Source organism: Pholcus phalangioides, unplaced genomic scaffold, assembly GCF_987345545.1.
Source record: "Pholcus phalangioides strain wild (caught in Gottingen) unplaced genomic scaffold, Ppha-v1.0 ptg000008l_1, whole genome shotgun sequence".
Taxonomy (NCBI): Eukaryota; Metazoa; Arthropoda; class Arachnida; order Araneae; family Pholcidae; genus Pholcus; species Pholcus phalangioides.
The window spans coordinates 50,598,698-50,623,576 of NW_028301601.1; the positions used below are offsets into that span (position 1 = coordinate 50,598,698).

At 36.6% G+C, this 24,879-nt stretch overlaps 1 protein-coding gene across 4 annotated transcripts in view; it reads right to left on the bottom strand.

Annotated features, from left to right (window-relative positions):
• LOC149084458 (paired box protein Pax-6-like) overlaps window positions 1-24,879 on the bottom strand; it is a 134,295-nt gene that overhangs the window by 44,109 nt on the left and 65,307 nt on the right. For 3 of the 4 annotated variants that reach the window (XM_089234865.1, XM_089234866.1, XM_089234863.1), the window contains exons 3-4: window positions 22,954-23,007; window positions 7,125-7,471 (exon numbers count right to left, since the gene is read on the bottom strand). In XM_089234865.1, the coding sequence (XP_089090991.1) occupies window positions 7,125-7,471; window positions 22,954-23,007 (401 nt within the window). The remainder of the gene's footprint in view (window positions 1-7,124; window positions 7,472-22,953; window positions 23,008-24,879) is intronic. The other variant, XM_089234867.1, reaches the window with a different exon arrangement.

Below are 24,879 nucleotides of genomic sequence, written 5' to 3' on the forward strand. Positions count from 1 at the left end.
TATAGAAAACGCTGCGTGTATATTCACGACTTTGGTAAATATTACTAATTCAAATAAGTATCATTGAAAAAACGGGACACCTAAAAAAAATCTTAACAACGGAAATTACAGGAATGTCCCGTAATACGGGGCACAAGTCCATCAAATTGTTTCACACATTTTACTGGTTCTCATTTTCATAAAGGTTGAGAAACACCGACTTAAATTAATTAAACGATACATTTATTTTTCTCATGCATAATTATTCTAAAATAATGACCAAAAATCCCACGGTACAAAAACATTCCATAACTTTTTTAGTCACAATGTTTTTTTCCTAGAGCCATACGGAAACACTGAATTTCTTTTTTCTCTGATTTTTGCGTGATTGAGGCTGGCTGTGAAAATCTCTAACCGAAAACAACATTTTAGGGGATCGGCCCTTGCTATTCATTTCCACACGTAGGAGCTCTATTCTAGAGACTTGACAATGGAGAATTCCCCACCGATTCAACACTCGTGGCTTCTATAATCCACTCCCACAACGAAACACACTCTTCAATGAATACTTTCCATCGGGCATTCAGCACAGGATTTCAACTTGAACACACTCTTTTCTTTTACTATTTCGGAGAGGTATTTGTCGTCCTCGAGAGGGGTTTTGAGGCTCATGATGTCTTTTTTTTTCCCCCCCCATTGAAACATCAACGTGTCCACGCGTTGTAATACTTGACATGGTAAAATGTGTTTGCAAACTCATTCACACACACACACACACACCTCTGTGCGTGAATGTGTGCTTATACTCGCGAGTCGAGTGTTGAGAGAATAAAGATTTAGTGGCATGTACCTGTATTTGAATAACCTCTTGACCGTATGAAGACGATGATATCTGATTTAACGTTGGCAATCCTACACTTATAAATTACACTTGATTGCAGTATTCTGAACTAGTTTTCGAATGCAGGTTGCTCCCAAAGGCCTTTGACAGCAGTTACACGGCAGAAATGCTGCATTTTTGAAACAGTCGCACATGAATCCACTTTTGCATTCTTTCAAACCACATCCTGAAAAATTCTGGAACTCTTCAACAGATTCATCCCATGAGTCACTGATTTTGCATCTGCAAATCATTAACCGTTTGTCACCTTTGATTCAAGGGGATAAGTTTTTATTCAGAGGGGATGCGACAATTACTAAATTCTTGAACTGACCAAAATGTCAAATTTCTGAGGGTACGAGTGTGGTTTGCAATGTCATGTTGCTGAAGAAACTGTCTACCTAATCCTAACTTTGATCTTTGCTCTTGGAGTTTGTTGAACACGATTGGCTACCAAACTTCACATTATCATTCTGGCAGTGGTTCTCAAATCTGTGCTGGCGTAAAACACGAGTTAGAAAAAAATTTAATCATTACTTATGGCACAATATAAAAGAGGGCACGTAAAATTCCTACGCATTTCTATGTGTACTCACACTCACTGCGCATTCTAGTGACAATAGTGACAATAAGCCTCTTGGGCATTTCACTATGGATACGCAAGCCTCTTATACATTTCTGGTGGGTAAGCAAGAGTTCTATCGATTTGTAGGGCTACCCAAGCTTCTACGCATTTCTAAGAATACGCAATACAACCTCTTAGGTCAGTGGTTTCGCATAGTATGCGTTGCGGCTTCTAGAGGCATCGCAGTGAACTGGGTACATTGATTTGTACCAATTCAGTGCTTTAAAGCGATTCTTTATTTAACTATTCTGGGAAGATGCGGATAAACGTGGACTAGAGCAAAGAAGCCACGGGGCTGAAAGTTTGAGAAACACTGTCTTCTACACATTTGCAAGCGTGCTCACGGCAACGCTACGTTGCCAGGGAATTTCTTCAGAGGATTTCCGTAATCATAAAAGGTTAAGAACCTCCCCCACCCCCATTCTAACGTTAACGAATGTAAAGTTTGCTAGCAATTAGTTTCCGAATAACTTCTGTATCTGCGACAACATTGCACGAGTATTTTGTTTTTTCAGAGGGAACCCGGGGCAAAATGAAAGAGGGGCTTAGACACCACCTCTTAATTTATATATTTACTGTCATAAATCATTGTGCCAGATCTATCTTATCGTGGAAGCCCCCATGCGAATGAGGTCTCCGTGCCATGCCCGGGTGGGACTCATGTGTCAAATACGGGCCTTGGGTGTCCCGTAACGCACACATAAAGTCTGCAGTTCAAGAATCCTCACTTCTAGTAGATAAAATATTTCCAAAAAAAGCACCATTTTTACAACTCAAAATTTCCTAATGAAGTGAAAAATAACATTCACGAACCTCTGGAGCTTCTGGTTCGAAAATTCTATGTTAAAAAATGTAATGTTACTATCTCTAAGTTTTTTGTCATCCATATGGTCTGATGTTTTTTTAAACGACCCTGTCTAGTTGAAATTTAAAATAAAGAACAGCTCTGCGAGTACCAAAAACAAAAAAGTTTACTTCTTCGAAAAGCTCTCCGGATTCCGGGGTTTTTAAGGGTCTCGTAGATTTTGATCATGCGGAATCTGAAAAACCTGTCACCGAACCCCAGAGTTCCAGGGTTACCACCAGTAGGTAACCCATGCTCTATCTAACAGAGGACTGTTAGATGAGAATGGTGAACCCACGTATTAAGGATTATCAAACACCGACGATTCCCGTCAGTTTAAAGGTCTTATAGCTGAAATAATACTTAGAAAAACCACCAATGAAAAAGGCAAATATGAGGAAATTACAAAACTCCTAATGCATTTCGACACGCTGTGGGTGTCGTCTTCAGAGAATAAAAAATATCACGCTGACCGAGGATCCCATTTGTATTGGTTACCAAATCTTTATTCTTGGTTGCTCCGCGGAAAGAAAAAATATACGCCTGTCCAAGTCCAAAGTCGTGACCGGAATGAAGCTGAACGCCTGAGTCTTCTATTACGCCCTGATTGGCTGCTTGAGAAATGAAGGATCTATTTGTATTTTTCTTGTATTTGCCTTTCTCGTTGGTGATTTTTCCGAGTATTATTAGGCAAAGTTTACGTACTTTTCCATGAAATACTTCTCTTAAAACATTGAATAAAATGAGGCGCAATATCTGATCGATCATTTCCAAGATGGCCGCTTCATTTCCCGAAAACTTTGAGAATTTCGAAAGGTTTCCTCTCCCAACTAAACTCAGCTGTTTTCCCGTAACTGGCCGGGGTTGGAATTTCCCGTAATTTTTATGATCGGCTCAGTAACAAGGCCGGTCGGGAAGAACCATGGATTACGGGGGAGAAACGCGTTGTAAAAGGGGCACTTCCCTCCATTTTGCTTGTTAGCGAAGCGCGACATCATTAATTCCGTTATAAGTAAATTTCATTTTCAGATTACATGCTGCTGCGGCGGAAGGGAGAAATAATTTGCTCCTCCCATCGACAATAACCCCTTCGAGAAGGGTACCAACTCAAAATTAATAAGCGAGCCAAGGGCTTGTTTCCCATCCCAATGTGTCTTGATGGCGGCGTCGGCGATGGCTCTCTTTCTGTCTGGGGGAACAACTACTGCAGCAATAATGGAGGAGGGGAAGTAATATCTTAATATGTATCCCTTTTTTCCCCTGGAAAAATAAAGGGAACTGTCATTCGAAATAGACACACGGAGAAGATTCCATGTGGGATTCTCTCAGGGTAATTTAACAGTTTTTATTTCTCCAATCAATTATGGTGACAGCAATGTCAATTTCACAAAACACCAGTTGATATTGATGTTCTGATAACGAGATTTATGTGATCTGCGATTATCATGCTTAACCCTTTCGGCGGCAAGCCCGAGATAGCTCGTCATACTCTTGATCTGCTTTATTTCAGCCACTTCAAAATGTCCCTTCTCAGCCACATCGTTGGGCATTTCACCTGTTGTGGGCTTGTATTTGCATGAAAACGCGTTTAAGTTGTTTTTACAGCAAAGTAAATGTTTTCTATCACACCCCCCCCCCTCCCCCGCAATCAATTAACTGCCAGTGGGCGGAGTTTTGAAACATTGGTATTTTCCAAATATCAATTGTTTTATTGTGAGGTTATTTCTATAAGATATTTAGGTTATTATATTAGGTTATTTAGATATGTATCAAAACTCTTCAATTGCTTTACAAATGGTGTTGAAATTCTTTTACTTCTGGTGTTTCATTACTGATGTGGGCTTTGGCAGCACCTCTACATCGATCCCTATAGATGGATCCCTAGTCCATCGATAGTAAGGTATCGATATTCCGATTCTTTTCGTCGTTGCCGTTGCTAACCATAATAATTATGATTAGCTATGGTCATAATCATCACAAAAAATAACCAACGTCGCGATGACCTGGAAGAGACCGGCGAAAGCCCGAAATTCGGATATTCGCCGGGTTAACTGGGCCGGCTAGTTCCCGAACTAGCTGATTTCGGGCTTTGACAGTAACATATACATATGCGGGGATATTTTTTTGTGAATGAATATGCATGATTTTTATGACATTTTTAAGTGCGTATTTTGCATTTTTAATTCATATTTCGTGCTTATTTCCATATTTTTAGAGCTTATTTTGCCACTTTTTTAGTGCACATAATCGGAGCTCTAGTTATAATCAACATTAAAATCCATGTTTGCCGATTTTTTCAGATATCTTTACCGATCTTTTGATATCCCCGATGTTCATTTGTGATTATCGATTCGGAAATCTATGACTAAGGATTTTGATATCACCACATATTTTTTGTGATTACTGATTTGATAATATCAGATAAATTTGTGACTATAGCTTTTGATAGCGTAAGTACTTGTTTGCGATTGCCGATCTGACATCGACAAGATAACTCTGTAATTATCGATTCTGTTTCCACCAATATTTTTTCACAATTCCTGATCTGATATATCACCCAGATAAATTTTTTTTGGTAAATAGATAAATTTTTTCCTTCATCTATTGATTTTGATGATACAAGTATCTGTTTGCCATTACCGATTGATAAAATCACCATGATATCACCGATTGATATCAACAATACTTGTTTGCGATAACCGATCTGATACCGTTAAGATAAACCTGTGGCTATTAATTTTCGTTTGAGTAATATTTGCGTATATATATATAACATCACCAGCATTTCTTTGCGATAACTGATATGACAAAATCGAGATAAATCTGTGATCATCGATTTTGATATCACCACTATTTGTTTGTGAGATTACCGATCTCATATCAAGATAAATTTTACCTATTGCATCTGTTATTCCATAAATGAATTAGTGATTACCAATTCGATATCAAGTTGCCATCAAGATAAATTTCTGAACACCGATTAGTTATCAGCAAGATGTATAATTATAATGTGTTACTGTCAATATGTGATCATCGATCTTCCATCGATAACATTGATTTCTGACTACTGATCTGTACCATCAGGACTAATTTGTAATTAATTATCTGCAACGACCAAGATCAATTGACAACCATCTGATCGGTTGTCACCAAGATTAATTTGTGATTACATATAATTTATTGCAAACATGTAATTAGATATCTGCTATCACCATAATTAACTCGTTATTAGCAATCTAAGTATGCTGAAGCCAACGTACTAAACGAATGTCGGAGGAATTTTACTTTAAATGTCTCCCACGTATATGCACAACACAGCCAGTCCGTATCAATAAATATCATTGAGGGCCCCGTCCAAACTCAATGAAGGAAAAAAAGGGTCCCCCATGTGCAGGAGAGTCTATAAAAACGGGGTCGTTTATTGGATAAAACGTGAGGGAGGGAATGTGATGACGGGAACTTGTTAAATGGCACCCGAAATTAGCGGATATCAGAACCGCTAACGTGTCACGTATTTCAGGAATTGGCTTTTCTGAAACTCTGATTGCCCCCAATGCCCGTGGGGATATACACGGGGCTTTTTCTTTTATCATTTTATCCTTTAGAACTGCGGTCAAGACACACGATGTTGTAAAACGGCACGGTTTATTGGATGGGAGAATGGGATTTTGATCCTGTACACAGTACATAGCCCCAGAGAATTGGGGAAACTTCAACAAACCTCAGTGGCATTTTGCTGTGGAACACCGATATGGGAAGAAAGATTGATGTGGGAAAAGAGAAATCACACGCTTTTAAGGGACTCGGTGTGGTTTAGTTTTTAGTAGGAGGATAAGTACAGTCAAACTCGGTTATAACGACACTGATATACCTAGAAATTTTGTCTTTATAACCGAAGTATCATTTCAACCGAGACTGACGTTTTTAACACCTTATAAATGCGACAAATGATTGAATGCAATTAAAAACTACACATTAAGGTAAAATTAATTACGATTAGCTTGACCATATCTTATCGAGAAGAATGAGGGAAATTTTTTATCGTAAACACGGGACATCATGAATTCTCGCCGAAAAGAATGCAAACTGACAGCAAAATCGCCAATTATTGCTCATTAATAGCCTTGGCGGGAAATAAAGTGATACACAGCAAGTCTCCAGTGATTAAAAATATGTTCCTAAATGTTGAACATTGCACATATAAATGTGTGATGAAATTCATATTCATATGGAGCATAATAGTTTATAAATTATGCAAATTATTTTAAACACTATAATATATATTAATCACATAATATCGATATATCATATATATACATTAAAAAAAATAAGAATCGTTCAAAAACAGAGAAAAACGAGGCATTTTTATAGAAAAGGTTCGGGAAGAGCATTATTGCTGGAAAATGCTGAAATTTTATCCTTTATGGGTTATAGCAATATGCTAGTTAGAGCGTCAAAACATGTGATGAATCTTTTTCATCGTTTGGTATTAATTGGATAACATACAAACATTCCCTGAATGTGATCAGCTGTAATTCTAGAAATTTCTCGGGAAAACGCCATAAAAACGGAAGCGAAAGCGCCAAATAATGTGTCACTATATCCGAGGTCGTCGCGTTTCCATCGACTTTATGAGCAAGGATCTTTATCTTTATTATCTATGGGAATCAGACGGGATTGAGAATTATTGATGTTATAACCAAAATGTCGTTACAACCGAGTATGGCTTATGGCTGTGTTCATGATCACGAGTATGAAAAAAGTAGAGAAATATGTATATATTTTAATTTACTCACGCTAGGAACACTGTCGTTTGTGCATATGGCTTCAGATAATAACCTGTCCCTGATTTCCCAGGCAAATATGGAAGGACACTCTCTTTTGAACTGGGCGATCTTGGCCACAACGTCCGGAGTCGCTACCCGAGGTTTGCTTCCACCGATGGCCCTCGGCCTGATCGAACCGGTCTCGTAGTAACGGCCCAGGATCTTGGACACACACCCGTTGGACACTTGGAGGATACGGGAGATGTCGCAGGGTCTGGCCCCACTGTGAGCAAGCTCTACTATTTTCTGGCGTGTCGAGTCCGGCAGCGGGCGGCCATTGACGTAAACTCCTCCGAGTTGATTGATTCCGCTGTGGCCTGTCGGGTGGAAAAAAACACAACAGCATTTCAGATTTCTATCACAAGAACGAATCAGGAAACATAATAGAAAAAAAAAATGATTTATTCAGGTAAACGAGCAAAGTTTTGCGAAACGTACTGACACGGTTTGCATCATGTTTGCCATATGACTGAAGCTTATCACTCCGCAATGAAAATTTCACCACTACAACATAAATTGTGAATTTCTCAGACAGGGCTCACATGGACCTCGATGCGATGAACGGTACAGCCGCAGCATGGAGAATTCGAATTGGGCCGTAATAGGTCTTTACATTTGTTTGCGATAACCGATTTGATATTTATAACATAATTCTGTGGCTATCGATTTTGACAGAACCTACAGCTACAGTTATTTATGATTACCGATCTGATATCCTTAAGATAAGCCTGTGGCTATCGATTTCAATAGCACGAATACTTGTTTGCGATAACCGATCTGATATCGTCAAGATAAGTCTGTGTCTATCTATTTGGATAATATGGAATATTTTTTTGCGATTAATTAACTGGTATGGCGAAAATGTAGATGTAAAAAGCTAAAAAGCTGTGGTGTAGGAATTCTTCAGTCTCGAAGGACAAGAACTCACATCAGCGTAGAATACTAGAACTATCAAAAACATTGCAACGTATAACGATATAAACCTCTCCCCAATTATACAAAGTACAATATTGCCTGGATACCATCGAAGATAAATTTTTTAAAGCTACTTCTCAAATTTTTCGTGTGGAATCGTCCCACCAACCTCTCACTGTCCCGTCGAGGGCTTTACAATTTAGCTGCAGAGGACAGACATTTTCTTCCCCTATACAGAACGGGTTTGTTAAATTTGGGGACTAATACCGTCACGAGCTGTTGCTGAGTTATGAGGCTGTCTACTAACGCAGTATCTTTCAGCGTAAGGGAAGAAAATGTCTTACCCCAGTAATTTAATGGTAGAGAACTCGCCCTGGCAGTGAGAGGTTGGTAGTTCGATTCCCCACAGTGGAAAATCGGAATTTTCATTCAAAATTCATCTCCGCTTACCATCAAGGCAATCAAAAAGATTAAAGTCCTGAGACCGTACATCACTACGATGGTTTTTCTTTGAATACAAGACATCTTTTGTTGTAATTTGATGAATTACAAGATTATTGTGTGATTAGCTACACAACCCCACGGTACATTTACGGACTGATTAATTGCGGCCGATCTATGATTGAAATATTCATTCCACGTTTCTTATTGTATATATGAAAAAACGGTGTTATTTTCACATAAATTAATAAATTTCCGGATACACTCATCTTTCAGGATGGGAAGCGGGGTGTGCCCAGTCCTTCAATGTCCAATGTAATTTGATGAATGAAACAAGCGAATAATATATTGCAAAACTTTTGACTCACTTCGATACTCTCCGACAGAAATTCTCCAACCTACTCGGTTCTCAAATAGCCGGCCAAAACTTGACCATAAAAAGATCAAAACATTCTAACTGATAAAAGCACACCTGCGATCATCACAACAGAATGCCGAGGAATGATCAACACCACCCTGAGGTAACCCAACGGCATCAAAACTCAAAATAAAAAAATCAGAAAAGGTTTATAGATAATATTATAAGAGGAAAAAAAAATGTCTAAAACTGGGGGAAAAAATGTATAAAAAAAGATACATATCCACAGTTTTTTTTTTTTTTTTTGATGAGAAGGAGGCTTCCAAGAGAATTTCGAGTGGGAAGAGGACCCACGAGAGAGCCCTCGGGTGGTAAGCGGTGGGTAACTTCCATCCCAAGTTAAGCAAATTCGCTGACTCAGGTTCGGGAGGGTGCTCCATAATTCATTAGGACTTTTTCCTATGAGCCATTGGGTTTCCACGGGCGGCAAAGAAGAAGAAGAAGGATCCGGCGGTGGTAAGAAATCTCCTCCATCCTCCCTTATGTGGAACATTCCTTGGAGAGATTGTGACGTGATGGAATCAGAGGACCGTAAAAGATTCGGCGTCAACAAGCTGGGATGGTGGTGGCGGTTGCTGGGCAAGGAGGGCATCATCATCCAAAGGGGACCCTTCTTCGTCTTAAGGCGCTTCCTTTTTAACCATTCACCTTCCCCTTACCATTGCTGCTTTATCGCATCTTGATACGTGTGTATTTTTTTTCGGTGGGCTCGCTCTTCTTCTTGCGGCCACGCTGGCTGGCCTCTTCATTCTTTCCGCTTGTCTTGACAACAGCTAACTACTCCTTAAGTTTTCCTTTCTGTCTCCCAACTTCTCATTTTTTTTGTACGTGCGTGTGTGTGTGTAAAAAAAAAATATTTTCCACCATGGATTTAATGAAGTTACAGAAGTCTTCGGTTTCCTTCTTGAGGGGTTTCCATTTTTTTTTTTTTTTTGCTTGCGCTACCAACACCCGCCCTTGTCTTGCTTATTACCTTGTTGATGGTCCTTATGTTACTTCTTCTTGAAGTCGGCGGCGGTGGACATTAGCAGCGAAGAGGGAAAAAAGTAAAATATAAAAGATAATAATAAATAATGATAATGATAACAACAAACGACTAATATTACGCGTTTGGTGTCGATGCACGATCGTGATGGAGAGCTGGAAAAAAAAAATTTTCATTGAGATATATACGCTTTTTTAATCATTATCTACCATATTTTTATGTTTTTTTTTAACGTTTTAATCATGTTTCAGGGATAATTATGTGTGATATGGAACTATGCTGTCGCTTTATGTGCTCATAATTATTAGAAAAAAAATTCGTCGATTGGATTTTCCTCTCGGTCCGGAGTGTGTAAAGATGATTCGGCTGGCTTCATGGTTTCATTAAAGACATATCATTTGATATGCACATGATCCCTCCTCCCGCTACATCCAGAGACCTTAGGCAAGGGCTGGTGTAGCTAGAGCTTGCTGTTGGGATGGGTGACTTAAAAAATCGATAAAAAAAAATTAGTCTCAGCGTGGGATGTGCCCATATGTCCCGCATTTTCCGTGATAGTTCCATTTTCCTGGTTCTGTTTTTTTTTTCTCCATTCCGAGTTTTCTGTAAAATGTCCCGGTTTTACGCGTGTTTTAGTAAAGTTTTCTTGAATTCGTTGTTGGATTTGTTGTTGCAATATCATCATTAGAAGTTCCGAGAATTATCGCATTCCGCTTGGCAGGGTGTAATCAGGGTGATCACCCCCCCTCCCCCTCCCATGGATCCACGCCTATTCATATATTTTTCAAGGTCCTTGCCTAAGGTCAGTGATCTTTAGTGGGCTTTTGGTCTGACGAGCCCGATATATAATGAACTTATAGTATAAAAAAACAAAAAATAATATGAATTTTCCCGAAAATTCTGAAAGATAGCATCAGACTCAAACACGATATCTCTTATATTGCAGTCATGAAAAATAAAAATGAAAACATGAAAATATTCTAGTCATTTGTAGATGACGGATTCTCATCGTGAGGGCTTGGGTTCAAAACCAACCGTCGCCACAGTGGTTGTCGTCTGAAGTTGATTTTCTGTGGTTCCCAACTTTGAATCTGATCGAATGCAAAAGCTGATCTTTTTTCCGTTAAAAAGTCTCGCCACAGAGAGCAACAGGCCCAACTCCAAGAAATTTTAACCCAGGTTACGTTTTTCAAGACCATTCAGATATGAAAAATACAGTAAAACCCTTCTTAACGAACACCCCTCTTTTACGGCCAAATAATAATTTCCCCGTGTATAATAAAAACATGCATTTCAAACAACTGATTAACGGACGCACCCCGTTCCCTTTCACGGGAGAATTGTTTTTGTCCCATCGGTGTCCGTAAAAGAGACATTTTACTGTATAATCAGATGCAATCAAAGACTATATACGGAATTTTTATCCCACCATGATTTAGGATATAATACATACAGGACACATATTGGCAATTCATACAGTAAGTCTACAGAAACGTAAAATCTATTTCGCGAAAAGGTTATGAATTAAATTAAGCTTCACACTAAAAAACGGGACAGTTTTATAAAAAAGTTGGGCAAAATTAAGGGATAAAACAGGAATGTCCCGTATACGGGTCATACCAATAATAAAGTTGAACCACCAAACATAGAACTGTTTTTTCTATCGTTATGTATCAATAGAATAAGAGACGAATTGGTACATGTCGGAATGAGTGTGGTCTGAATGTATGTATGGCGTCTTACGTATTTATGTTGTCAGAATTCTGCTTGTTTTGTGTTGTTCCTGGTTCCGGCATCGGTTTTTCCGTACTTCGAAGTAAAGATGGTAAAAATGCTTGAATTTCATTTCATAAAATATCGTGTTGTAGGTCTGTCTACCTGCCGAGAGACGACTTTTTAAATGGGTAATCGGTTCACGTGTTCTGAGATGATCTCTCTCAATGTGTACCGAGTTCTAACTGCTTGGAAAAACATCACTAAACAGAAAGCAAATGCAACGGAAAAGCGCCGTTATATCCGGGGTCGTTACGTTTTACTGGCGTTAGAAGCAAGATTCATTACCGACGCTATAACAGAGTTTGACCATATTTAGTGTAACTACGCTTACTGCTGACGACTTCAATAAACCGCGATCTACGATCACTTATCGATCAGAAATCGAACAAAAGAGAAGCCGAGAGAGATAGAGAACTACATAATATACGCATCTTAACCCCGATTTCATTAAACGTAACAAGTAGATATTGCGGCGTCTGTGTTTGCAGCCACAAACACTCAGTTTGCATATGGAAATTACTTGGGTAGTTTGTCAGCTGTTCATCCCGAACCCTTCTTTTCTCTTGAAAAGGCATTCATTCTCCGCAGACATTATAAGCACCAGTGGTGTCAAGGAGAGTCATTTTTCCATTGGATAATCAACTCGCAATTACGGGGCATGCGCATCATGGGACGGTTTTGTGTGAGCGCAAGAATAAGAAAGAATTTATTGATTTTTTCCACGGAAAACACACCACCACGGACATAATGCATAATTTCTACACGGTGGGCAAAAATATCGAGTGTTTCGAGTGCAATTTTCTGCGATGGTTTCCTACTCCTTTTTCGTTTTATTTTACTCGCAAATTAAGCGCGGCATCATTTCATTCGAGCATGTGCTTCGCTGCGAGTAAAATTGCGTATAATAATAATCGTAGCGAGTAATTTCCGGCAGCTGATTATGGACGATAATCGTAGCAAAAATTATGATAAATAATGACAGTAATATATTATGATTGCGAAAAACTATTGATATCATAGAGTTTTGGAATAATCGTAGAAAATTCCCAAACTAGCAAGTCACACACAAAAAACGGATTAGTACCCCCATGTGTACTCGCATGTTAATTTTAGCAGTGTCTATATATTAATCATGTACGCCGTACATGCTCAACCCGTGGCCCCTGAAGCCATTTCATGTGGCCTCGAAGCTAAACTTGACATTATCGGACCATTTCTGCCGGAAAATGGTGGTCTTAATCTGGGTCACCTTTACAGGTATGGAGGAGCCGGAACTAACAATTTTGAAGGAACCGTGAAGGTACTTTAAATATAGCAATAATCATGGCTATAAAAATTCACAATGATGTATCATAATAACGCCACAACTTTGTGTTAGCTTTTATAATCATAGCAATGTATAAACTATGACGTACAATCTTAGCAGTAACAATTTATATATTGCAATTATATATAAATAACTATAGCAAATCCACAACAATATAGATCGGGGTGTCCAACAGCTGGCCCGTGAAGTGATTTTGTGCGACCCGCGACAAGGTAAAATTACCGTGAAAAAATTAAATTTGTGATCATTATTTTTGAACTACCGGTTCCAACAGCAGATTTCTTGATTAACAAACTGCTTATTTCTAGTGACGAAATTAATTTAATAACTAACTAATTAATTCAATTAATAATGGAGCGGCTTATACGCCGAAGTTGCACCACTGATGTGGCCATCATGTTGGCCCGCGAACAGAAAGAAGTTTGCCCTAAAGAAGTTTTTTAAACACTCCAAACAGCATGACACCACCGTCTCCCCATGTAACATAATCGTAACACACACCTTTAGCGTGTAACAAAATAATCATAACCATATTATAGTATTATGCGCAATAATCATATGACATTGTTTAGAAACGTATACAATTTCCCAACAACGATGAAATTAAAAAATCGTAACAATGAAACATTTCGTAATACAGTCATAACGTCATCATGTTTTATAGATAAATAATTAACACTGTTACATTGTGAGCTGTTATAATAAAATCAAAGCAACGTGTGAAGCAATCATAGAGATTTCTCTCTCTTCAATACGATAATTTAATAATAATATCCTCAAAAATGTGCCTAAAATCTGCACACAAAATTATGGAGATATTTCTTAGAACTTTTAGAACATCAATGCATAGGATAATAATAAAAAAACAAAAAAACAAGGGCTGTAAACAATTCAACAGAATAAGTAAAATAAGAGAGCTTCACACGAAGCTCTCTCTCTCTCTATTTCTTCCTCGAAAATAAGAGGTCTGATAGCAATACCGAATCGATAATATTTCCGATACAAATTGGATATATCGAAAAGTTGTTATGTAATCACATAGCGCAGTGCCACAAATGCGATGCCTACTGTAATTAATCGTAGCGATACTACAACTATAGCGCGTATTGTGCTCAATCAAAGCAATACCATTATCGTAGCACCTCTACGTTGCTTACTGTAATCATAGCAGCACCACAACTATGTTGCCTACAGTAAGCAATAGAGCTAGCAATAGAGCAATCATGATTAATAGTTATAGAATTACCACAGGCTATGATGCACAATCAAAACAATACCTCAGTTACGATGCATAATCATAGCGAAGTCAGCATTAGTGAGCCATTAACCACAAAGTTGAACATTGAAATTATGATGATTAATAGCAATTATTAATATTATTAAATTATAAGCAAAATTAATACCAATGATTAATTGAGTACCTCAATCATAGCACACCACCACCACAACCTATAACGCTAAGACTTTATAACATGAAATAAAATAATAATTTTTATCACTTGATAATCATAGCGTAATTTAAAATCGTATAAGATTCTCATGGATGATAAAGTAGGAAATCGTAACAATGAATCACTTGAACAGAACCATAGTTTATAATGAATATTTGTTGTGTGTATTAAAATAAAATCAAAGCAATATACCAATAATCATAGTGATTTTAAATACAATTAATTACGTGTAATATCTTCAATACGTCTATAAAACCTTAGACAAGGTTCTTAAGATTGTTTTGGGATTTTTAGAATAACTTTGCATAGGATAACAAATAATAAGATATTTCAAGAATCCAATAGAATATGTAAAATAAATGCAATATATAACCAAATTTCACACAAACACTTTCTATCTATCCGTCGAAAATAAAAGAGGCCCTGATGGCAACATCCATCATAAAAATCGATACTGTCTCTGATACAAAGCGGAATCTCGGAAGGTTAGCATGTTGTTATATGTAATCATAGCAGTACCGTAAATTTATGTTGCCTTATCTAATCATAGCAAAATTAACTATGCTGCTTACCGTAATCACAGCAATACCACAATCATGTTTCTACTGCAATTTAATCAAAGCAATACCACAACTAATAGTGCCTAGTGCAATTAATCATAGCACCTCTATGTTGCTTGCTGTAATCATAGCAACACTACAACTAATGTTGCCTACAGTAATCATAGCAACACTACAACTAATGTTGCCTACAGTAATCATAGCAACACTACAACTAATGTTGCCTACAGTAATCATAGCAACACTACAACTAATGTTGCCTACAGCAATTATAGCAAGAGAGAAATTATGATGAACATTATATTATACTGATATACCACAGGTTATGTGATGCGCAATCAAATCAATACCTCAATTGAGATACATAACTACAGTAATTCGAAATAAAATATTACAGTTATAATGTATGTTAGCATAGCAATAAAAAACTACCGCAATCATTGCATGACATCACAGTCTCATGTACCAGAATCACAAAAAAAAAAAAAATCCTATCTAATTATATTCTTAATCATGTGCAATAATCGTAGCATAATTTTATCGTATACTATTTCCAAAAACGATAAAGTAGAAAATTGTCAGTAAAATATTTCGTAATTCAATCATGGTGACATCATATTTCACAGATAAATAATTAATATTATCATTGTGTGCTGCTACAGTAAAAAATCCAAATAATACACCAATAATCATAAATCACGAATATCCTCAAAAAGTTGTAACAGACAACATTCCTAGGATTTTTCTTGAAATTTTTAGAGTGTCTTCGCATAGGATAATAAAAACAAGGGCTTTTCTTAAAAGAATCCAACGGAATAAGTAAAATAAATTTAATATATAATCAAATTCCACACAAAAAGCTCAAGCTCTCTCTCTCCCCGTCGGAAATAAAAGAGGCCCTGATGGCAACACCCATCATAAAAATCGATACTATTTCCGATACAAAGCGAAAGGTTGGTACGTTGTTATATACAATTTTCTGGGTAAAAGAGAAGCGAGTTTCGATGGGAAAAATGCTTAATTGAAGATTTTTCGCTCTCTTCTCTCTGCATATACTCACGTATACATGCATTTACTCCCATTATTCCGGGGGGAAAAGGAAAAGAGGATGAAGGAATGCAGATTTTTCTATCTTTTCTTATTTATTTATTTTTTTAAGAAAAAGAGAGAGATTTTTATTCCTGTAGCTTTTTTCTTAAAGAATTTTTCCTGTCTACCTACATCTCAACTATTTTCTGCTTTTAAGACTCTTTTTCTTCCATTGCATTTGAAATTTGTTACAAGATAGAAATGCATTTATTTTATTCCTTGGAATTGGATGAGGAGTATTAAATAGAGAGGTATTTATATCTTATTTGTTGAGAGAATTCTTTAGGATTGTGGAATTTTATTTTGTTGTGTAACCGGCCATGGTCAGTACACATCACGTAAATAAATATGACGTAAGAGCGTATTTTTATTCATGGAACATTAGAATGAATCTCAAAATTTTTTTGTGATGTTTTACTCGTAGTCTAACTTGGATTTATGTACATAAACAGTCGATGCTCGTTATAACGGCTAAGTTATTCTAACCCAATATAACTGTTATAGTAAATGTGACAGATAATTAGTTAAATATGGTAAATTTATCACACTTTTACCGGCAATTATGCATAATACCCAAGCGTTCGTAGAGAAATTTGAATAAATACTGAAAAAAACATGAAAATAGTGAGACCCCGATATAACGAACTCCTATTTAATGAATTTTACAATTTAAGGATTTTTTTCGAATTCCGTTTCTGTGCGACATAGTCAATTCGGCAAAACCAATGCCAGATTCGGAATTAGCACACCAGAATGACTCTATAATCAAAGAAATAGTTTTGCCAATGATTTAGTGTATTTATTTATAAAGCACACTTCAAAATGTGATTTGTATGCTGCTTATGTATCACTATTGCAATTTAATTTTAACACTGTCCCAAAAACTAAAGCCAATCTGGCAAAACCAATGCCAGATTCTAAATCAACACCCAAAATCATCCTAAAACCACTGAAATGTCTTCGATTTACTGTACTTATTTACAACGCTGAGTTTCAATGTGATTTGCATACTGCTTAATTATTACTATTGAAATTTAATTTCCACATTATCTCGAAAATTAGAGACATTCTGACAAAACCAACGTCAGATTCTAAATCAGTGCCCCAAAATCATTCTAAATTCATTGGAATATATTAGAAAACAAAATCAGTGTTGAGCATTATCTCTATGGAAATCATTCCGGACCTTCAATTATTAACGTTATAGCCGAGGTCATTATAACCGAGTTTCCCAGCTTGATTGTATCAATTTTTTTTTCATGGATAAAACCAGAATAAAATCCTTGTCTTATTCTTCTGCAACTGCCCAAAAGTTAGAAAGCCTTTAGAGTTTAGACAAACGGGTAGATCATCATTTTTAGCTTCTCTATATACGACTTGTTCCCTTTCTCCTCTCTCTGATGCTCCACAAACATTGGAATCTCTCCTCATCTCTCTCTCTCTCTCTCTCTCTCTAGGAGTCAAAGAGAGAGATAGAGATAGAGAAGGGACACTGAGCCAAAAGTGCCGTCAGCAATCCGTTTGATTGTTGACCTCTTTGAACGGAGAGAAGAGTGTATGTACGTAGGTTGGGGAGGAGAAGAAGAACCTGCAGAGATTGATGCTTGACCATTTGGACAGAGATTCACTCTGGCCACCCCTACACAATCGCCGATGGTCATCAATTGAGCCCTAGGGTCTTCTCTTCTCCCCCCTCCCCCTTCTGTAAAGACTGTTAAAGATGATGTGGATAGGGTTGGTGTAGAGAGAGGAAAAATGTCCAAACGCATATATATATATAAAAGGGTATTTCGATTCACTTCTTATGTACTTTCGATATCAACGACGTAAGGATGAGAAATATCTCCGGAATGTACATAAGTATTATTTATTTAATTTTTTGTATTGTGAAATATTTTATTTTTAGATCGCTAGACTAGAGTTTCTCCTTCGGAGTTCCCTGAGACATCTCCGGGGGCTCCGTAGAATATGGTGATTGATAAATATCAAGGCAAATATTTATTGTAATATTATAAATGGATATCATTTAAATGGGTCTCAAGCCATTGCATTTTCCCATGCGATTCTTAGATCCTGGATGTTTTCCAGGTGATTTTCAGACCATGCGTATTTCCCATTAGTTTTCATGGATTCCCAGACAATAGATATTTTCCAGGTGATTTCTAGACCCTGAATATTTTCCAGGTGATTCTTAGGCCATGGGTATTTCCCATGGATTTTTATGGATTCCTAGACCGTGAGTATTTTCCATGTGATGCACAGACCTATTTATTTTTCAGGTGATTCTTGAACCCTGGATATTTTCAGTTGATTCCTAGACCACGAATATTTTTCAAGTGATTCCTAGACCACGAATATTTTTCAAGTGATTCCTTGACCATGAGTAATTTACTGGGAGCTCCTTTAAAAAAACCATAGACCATAAACATTTTCCAGGTGATTTCTAGACTTTGGGTATTTTGCAGATGATTCCTAGACCGTGGATATTTTCAAGATGATTCTTAGACCCTAGGTATTTTTCAAGTAATTTCTGGGAACATGTATCTCAGCATTAAGGGTTCCCTACAACGGACACGAACAGGACATAATGAATATTATTTCAAGAATTAGGCCTACTGGTATTATTTTCGCTGCAAAATCATGAGATATAATTATAATTATCACTAGTTATCCTATTCAAACCTTAATTTTCCATACTTGTAACGACGTACCTCTCAAATGCATACACACACACACCCACACACACACTTGATCATTACTTTGGAAAATTTAACTGTAATACTATGAAATCATAGTTTGAATCATACGAAAAAAATACCCCATATTCATCATTTACAACACGAAATTTAAAATAACATATTTAATTTAATAACTTTCATTAATTTAACGTAATTTAAATTAATAAAATATGAACATCACGAAATATATTAATCATTTAATAAAATACGATATTTGTTAAATAAAATTATAAATCTAATTATCATTAAAAACTATAACCTGAAGATCATAATGATTAAAAATACACACATCATAATTTCCGTCATATCATTCTCACAACCTTTCCGTCATATCCCATAAAGTCGTATTTATATATCTAAATCCAAACTCAATAACTGCGATAAAAATCGTATTCAATAATTACTCAGTACTAATAATAATTTTCATTCCTAAAAAAAAAAAAAACAATAATAACCGAATCATAACCCACACAGGCATCTACAGGAAATATAATCAATTAGATCATCAACCCCCCTGAGGGTATAAAAAATTATAATACTATAACAAACTAAAAGAATTATTAATTAACGATATAATAATAAGATATCCCATTAATATACCCGTGCATACATTTTTTTTCTATTAATTATTAAAAACATATTTTTGCCATTTTTTTCGAATTTTTTCCCCCTTTCTCCGCGGTGGTGATGATGATGATGATCCTCTCTGCGAATCAATTTTCTGTGCATATTAATTTAAGTAATTAATATGTCCTCGTAATTTATTTTTTTTTCTCTCTCTCTCTTTACTCTTTACTTACGATTTTCTACTTCACAAAACTCTTACGATGAAGTGATTTTTTTCGTAATATTTTTTAAGAATTTTTTTTTTTTTCAATTTTTCTTTTTCCCCTCGCTTTGGAATTTTTTTTCCCCTATTTTTTTTGCTTCATTTCGTATTCAGGGAATTTCCCGATTTTTTTTTTTCCAGGTATATATTCGACGTTATTAAATGGGATAAAAAAAAAAAAAAATAATTCATTATTAGTACATTCCGAACGATAAGATGAAAATTATTTATTCTGCGTATGTGTGTGTGTGCATTGCGCTCTTACCATTGGGGCCCTTAAGGCTTCACCTGCCCTTAACAAAAAAAAAACCCTTTTTATAATATAAGCATTTTTTTTGTTCATTAATATTATTATTATAATCATTGGAAGGCTTTTAATTAGAACTTTAAGAGGAGTATCCAGTACCTTGAGATAAATTGAGATGGAGACGCCTGAGATGAGCACAAGATGAAAATTAAAATTGGTAGAGGAAATCATTTAATGTGATGCATAGGAATGAGATAATGTGTATTTTCGTCTTTAGAGATTTATTTATCTATTAGTTATCTCTAAAGTTGAATATGGTTTAGATGGATGTAATAGAAAGCATGATGTCAACCTCGCAATTCACAACAAGTGGTTATTACTGCAGGTATTATCAACCTGTTTTTCATTAAACATTAAATTTTACGAGTACATCAATAAAGATCTAGAAACTTCCCGCTATTTTCAAAAATGGTCCGTCAATAGACCCCTTTAGGACTCTGTAGCAGAAATAGGACTCAAAGCAGAAATTTTTATATACTCATACACCCCTCTAACGAAGAAAAAAAAAATCGCACTTATTCCTACCTTATTTCACCTGTAAAAGTTTTTTCTTTACATTAAAATGTTTTTCGCCTATCTCGGTGGCCCTTATTAACCACCTTTGATGACTCTTCTTCCACTTGATTTTCACACGTATTTCTGAATCCCCCCGCCCCCATGAATATCGTGGAGCCACAGGTGGCCAATGGGGTGGTCTCGGGGAAAATCAGAATGTTCATTGGAAAAACAAGTAATCGAATTCTTGTGATACGTTTAAGTTAGCTGCGAGTGTCATTTTATAATATTGTTCTGCAATGTTACGAGTCTGTTATTTTCTTGGAAGTATGCCTTTAAGAACAAAGGTTTGCCAGTAGAATGTCATGCGTGCTGTTACCTATGCACCCCGTATAGTCTGTAGATTTAAGCAAGGAACCGAGGGAATTCATTTTCCTTTGGAAAGCGCTTTTTCATCGTAAAAGCTCTCGCGGGACCTTTGGCCGTCACGAGGCTGTTTTACGGAGCCGAAACAAATTTTGAATACTTCTGAAATATACAGGGTGTGAGGCAACATTCGCCAATATGCATCTAGATGCGTGATTCACGCATTAAAATTTTAAAATTCTATTTCATTTCTCCAATTTGGTTGAGGAGTGAAAATCCTCCAATAGTCCTTCAGATTTTAGGTACTATTTTTAATAGACGTATTTCTTTGTTTTTCATTTAAAAAAAGTGATGTTACATGACGAGTGTTAATTGCACAGGGAAATCATCTGTGTGTTAACTGAGATGTGGAGTCAAAATTATGTGGACAGTGATGGTCACCTGTGGGCAAGGCCGTAACTAGGATTTTTGCCACCCGGACAAACATTGTTTTGCCACCCCCACAACCTTTAAAATTCGGCAATTCTATAATGGTGATAGCTAATTCTGACCTAAAACTGCCGCCTCCTAAATTGTGTCGCCCGAGGAAGTTGACCCCCCCCCCTCTAGTTCCGGCCTTGCCTGTGGGAATGCTTTCAATATTTTATGCAAAATAATAATTGGAAAGGAAAAAACAATGCTTTTATTCCGCAGATCAAATGTCCACGGTCCCTAACCGACGAGCAGTGTTGCCAACTTTGTTATTTTTCAACTTGTTCTGGCCTTTCTTTCGACGATTAAGTTGGAAAAAATACCCATCTAGTTGTTAGTTTTTTTTTCGTCTTTTTCAAAAATTTACCTGTGTATATTAGTCTAATATTAAATTACGTAAAAATACCACGGAAATGCCCCGGAAATACTGGACGTATGGTCATCCAAATAATGACTAATATTAATCTTGGTTATTTAAGCCAGGTTTTTCAAGTTGTTCTTCATGATGAATCTAGTTGGAAAATATTTTAATTGCTGGCAACACTGCCGACGACTTCGGTATAGAAGATCGCGGGAATTATTGGTTCTTGGTTTTTTTTTAGCCATCCAAACAGTCGGAATTTTTCTACGATGACATAGGTGGTCCGCAGGCGGACGTGATAGTTTGATTCTAACTGAATTAAAAATTATCCATCTATTATAATAGATATTAATAATATCCATATGAGTTCAAACAAAAATTGTACCTTCATATATAGGTTATATCATCAAGGAAAATGTGAGAAATTGCGATTCTAAACACGGGATATCACTAATTGTAGTCAAAAGATGTAATTTACGGAAGTTCGCTAATTTCTGCAAAAATTAGTGAGGGTTGGAGGAAATAAAGTGCTGCTATACAAATCGCAGTAAACAAAAATTTATTTGACGAAAAAAAAACATTCAAACGACTAGATATCCATATTTCATCAGGAAAATTAAGAGGAACTGGGACCTTAATTAAATACGGTAAAATATGGGACATCACCAATTGAAATCAAAAACGTTGCCATCAGTCTACAAAATCCCATATTGAAGTTAAAATCACCGAAAAATTGAGGATAAACGTTGAAGCTGACAAATATGTAAGATAAATATTTGTATTTACTGCTATAATAATCATAATAAGTTATGGAAACGCCGTTTATTAACGATTTTAGTTTAACACTGCAGATTTAAGTAAGCGGGACAAATGAATAAAACAATTCGGAACAACTAAAAGTGCAGGAATATCCCATAATACGAGACACAAGTTGTCCGTCGAACTGTTTCGGACATTGTTTCGTCATATTTCACGTGGTCCTTGGGTTCAGAAAAGTTTAGAAACGCTGATCTAGAATATTAAGATGGTGACTTTTGAAGAACCGAGACTGGAAGTTCACGAAATAATAAAATCTTTTCAACTTGTTTAGGGATAGTCTGTTTTTCTTCTAAAGTTACTGCAATGGAATCGTTTTCTTTTGGAAGTATTGCATCCAATGTTCAATAAATGTTTTCTTGAAGACAATCGATTTGTTTTCTTAATTGATCTTCTGAAATAAGAAAAAAAAACACACGTAGATAGAGTATTTTAGGTAATAACACACACTAACCTGGATCTTGTACAGCAATCAGTGCACTACGGCTGAAATCCCTGCGATCAGGATCTAAGAGTAATATACATACGTAATTGTGTTAACCTCGATAGTATTCAGCTGCAGAATTTTACTACAGCTACTAATTTTCTGAATTGCATATAACGTCTAAAAACTAAAAACATCTACACACATAGAAACAAATTCGAGATTGTTTTTCCCGGTCGTTTCGAGATTTTTAAATATTGCGCTCATATTCACAAAACGAGTATCTTTCATTACTTGTATTAAATTATAAACGAAACGATAGTGATAAAACGTTGTTGATCGTTCCAGAAGTCGCATGTACAGTCACGTGTCACCTACACAATCGTAAACACGGTACGAAAAGCGGCGGAGCGCAGCACACACACACACACACAGAAGCCATCAATAATCATCACCACCCAAACAAGAGGAAAGGGTGTCATCACCCGGTGATGAAGTCGTTGTCAAGAACACCACTTACACCCCGGAAAAACACCCGTGTCCACGTGACTGAGTGCCATTTCCCACGTTCCGGGTACCACCGAAACCACTAACGCCAAAGGGGAATAGGGTTTCTCTCACATATATATATATAACACACGAGCACTTTATATGTATTATTCCTTCAGAAGAGGAGCGGGGTCGGATTCGATGGTATTATCAGTCCCAGTGGATACCAAACACTACGGGCACAAATTACAATTCCAACTTTTTTTTTTCCCGTTCCTCCCACAATCCTATCAGTACATCCACGTTTTGCCCGGTCTTCATTCGACCCCCCCCCCCTACCCCCGTCAGCATCACGTCATATCTATATCAGCAGCATTTTACACGCGTGAGACATGCATGTTTACACACGTTTATATCATCAGTAAAGAGAGGAAACATAATTCATAATCGGAAGAGGGGGGTAGTTTTTATATTACATTAGTTCGCTGGAGGTGCGTCATAGCAGTGTTTAAATGAATGTAGGGTGGTATCAAGACGAGAATCAATGCTCAGTTGAGTGTAAGGAAAACGATCAGTAGTTTGATAAGTCAGTGACTTTCAAATATCAAACGTTCACCGGCATCGTATAGGCTTTTCGATCAATACCAAGATTATTTACAGGATTTTTATGGCTATCATAAAAATCTAAAATTCCAGTTAATCCTTTAAACCAGGTGTTCAGATCCATTACAGTCCGCGGGCGAGAGACAGGTATGCCACATTTCCGGGCCATAAACTTGTTAACATATGAGTGACCAAAACATCCGTATTTTAAGGGGCATTCTCTAAATTTTGACTATCTAAAGATTTTTGTATGTTCCGTTTTTCCCGTATTCACCCTTGATAGAATCTTCATTCCGTACTTAAATCAAGATTAAGATAATTTTGATAAAATATAGATTATATTATGGTTGTATCATAATTTTCTATATTCATGTAAATATCACATATTTGTCGAACATATGTTTCTTTGGTGGATCATATTTGAATCCATTGCGACTTACAGTAAGTAGCCTATTTCTCGTCATTGGGGATTTTTTCAGAAATTTCAGGGATGGCATCTATACAAACTCTTGACAGTTTGGTGGCTATAATTAGCAACTTTATTTGCTTTCCACAATTTTTTTTTGGCTGTAATTGGCAACTGTGCTTGCACATTTCGGCTATAATTGGCAACTGTGCTTGCACATTTCGGCTATAATTGGCAACTGTGCTTGCACATTTCGGCTATAATTGGCAACTGTGCTTGCACATTTCGGCTATAATTGACAATTTTATTTGCTTTGACAAATATTTTTGACTACAATTGGAAACGTTACTTGCCTTTGACAATTTTTTGTTTATAATTGGCGAATTTACTTGCTTCGGCAATTTTTTAGGCTATAAATGGCAAGTTTACTTTCCTTTGACAATGTTTATGGAGATAAC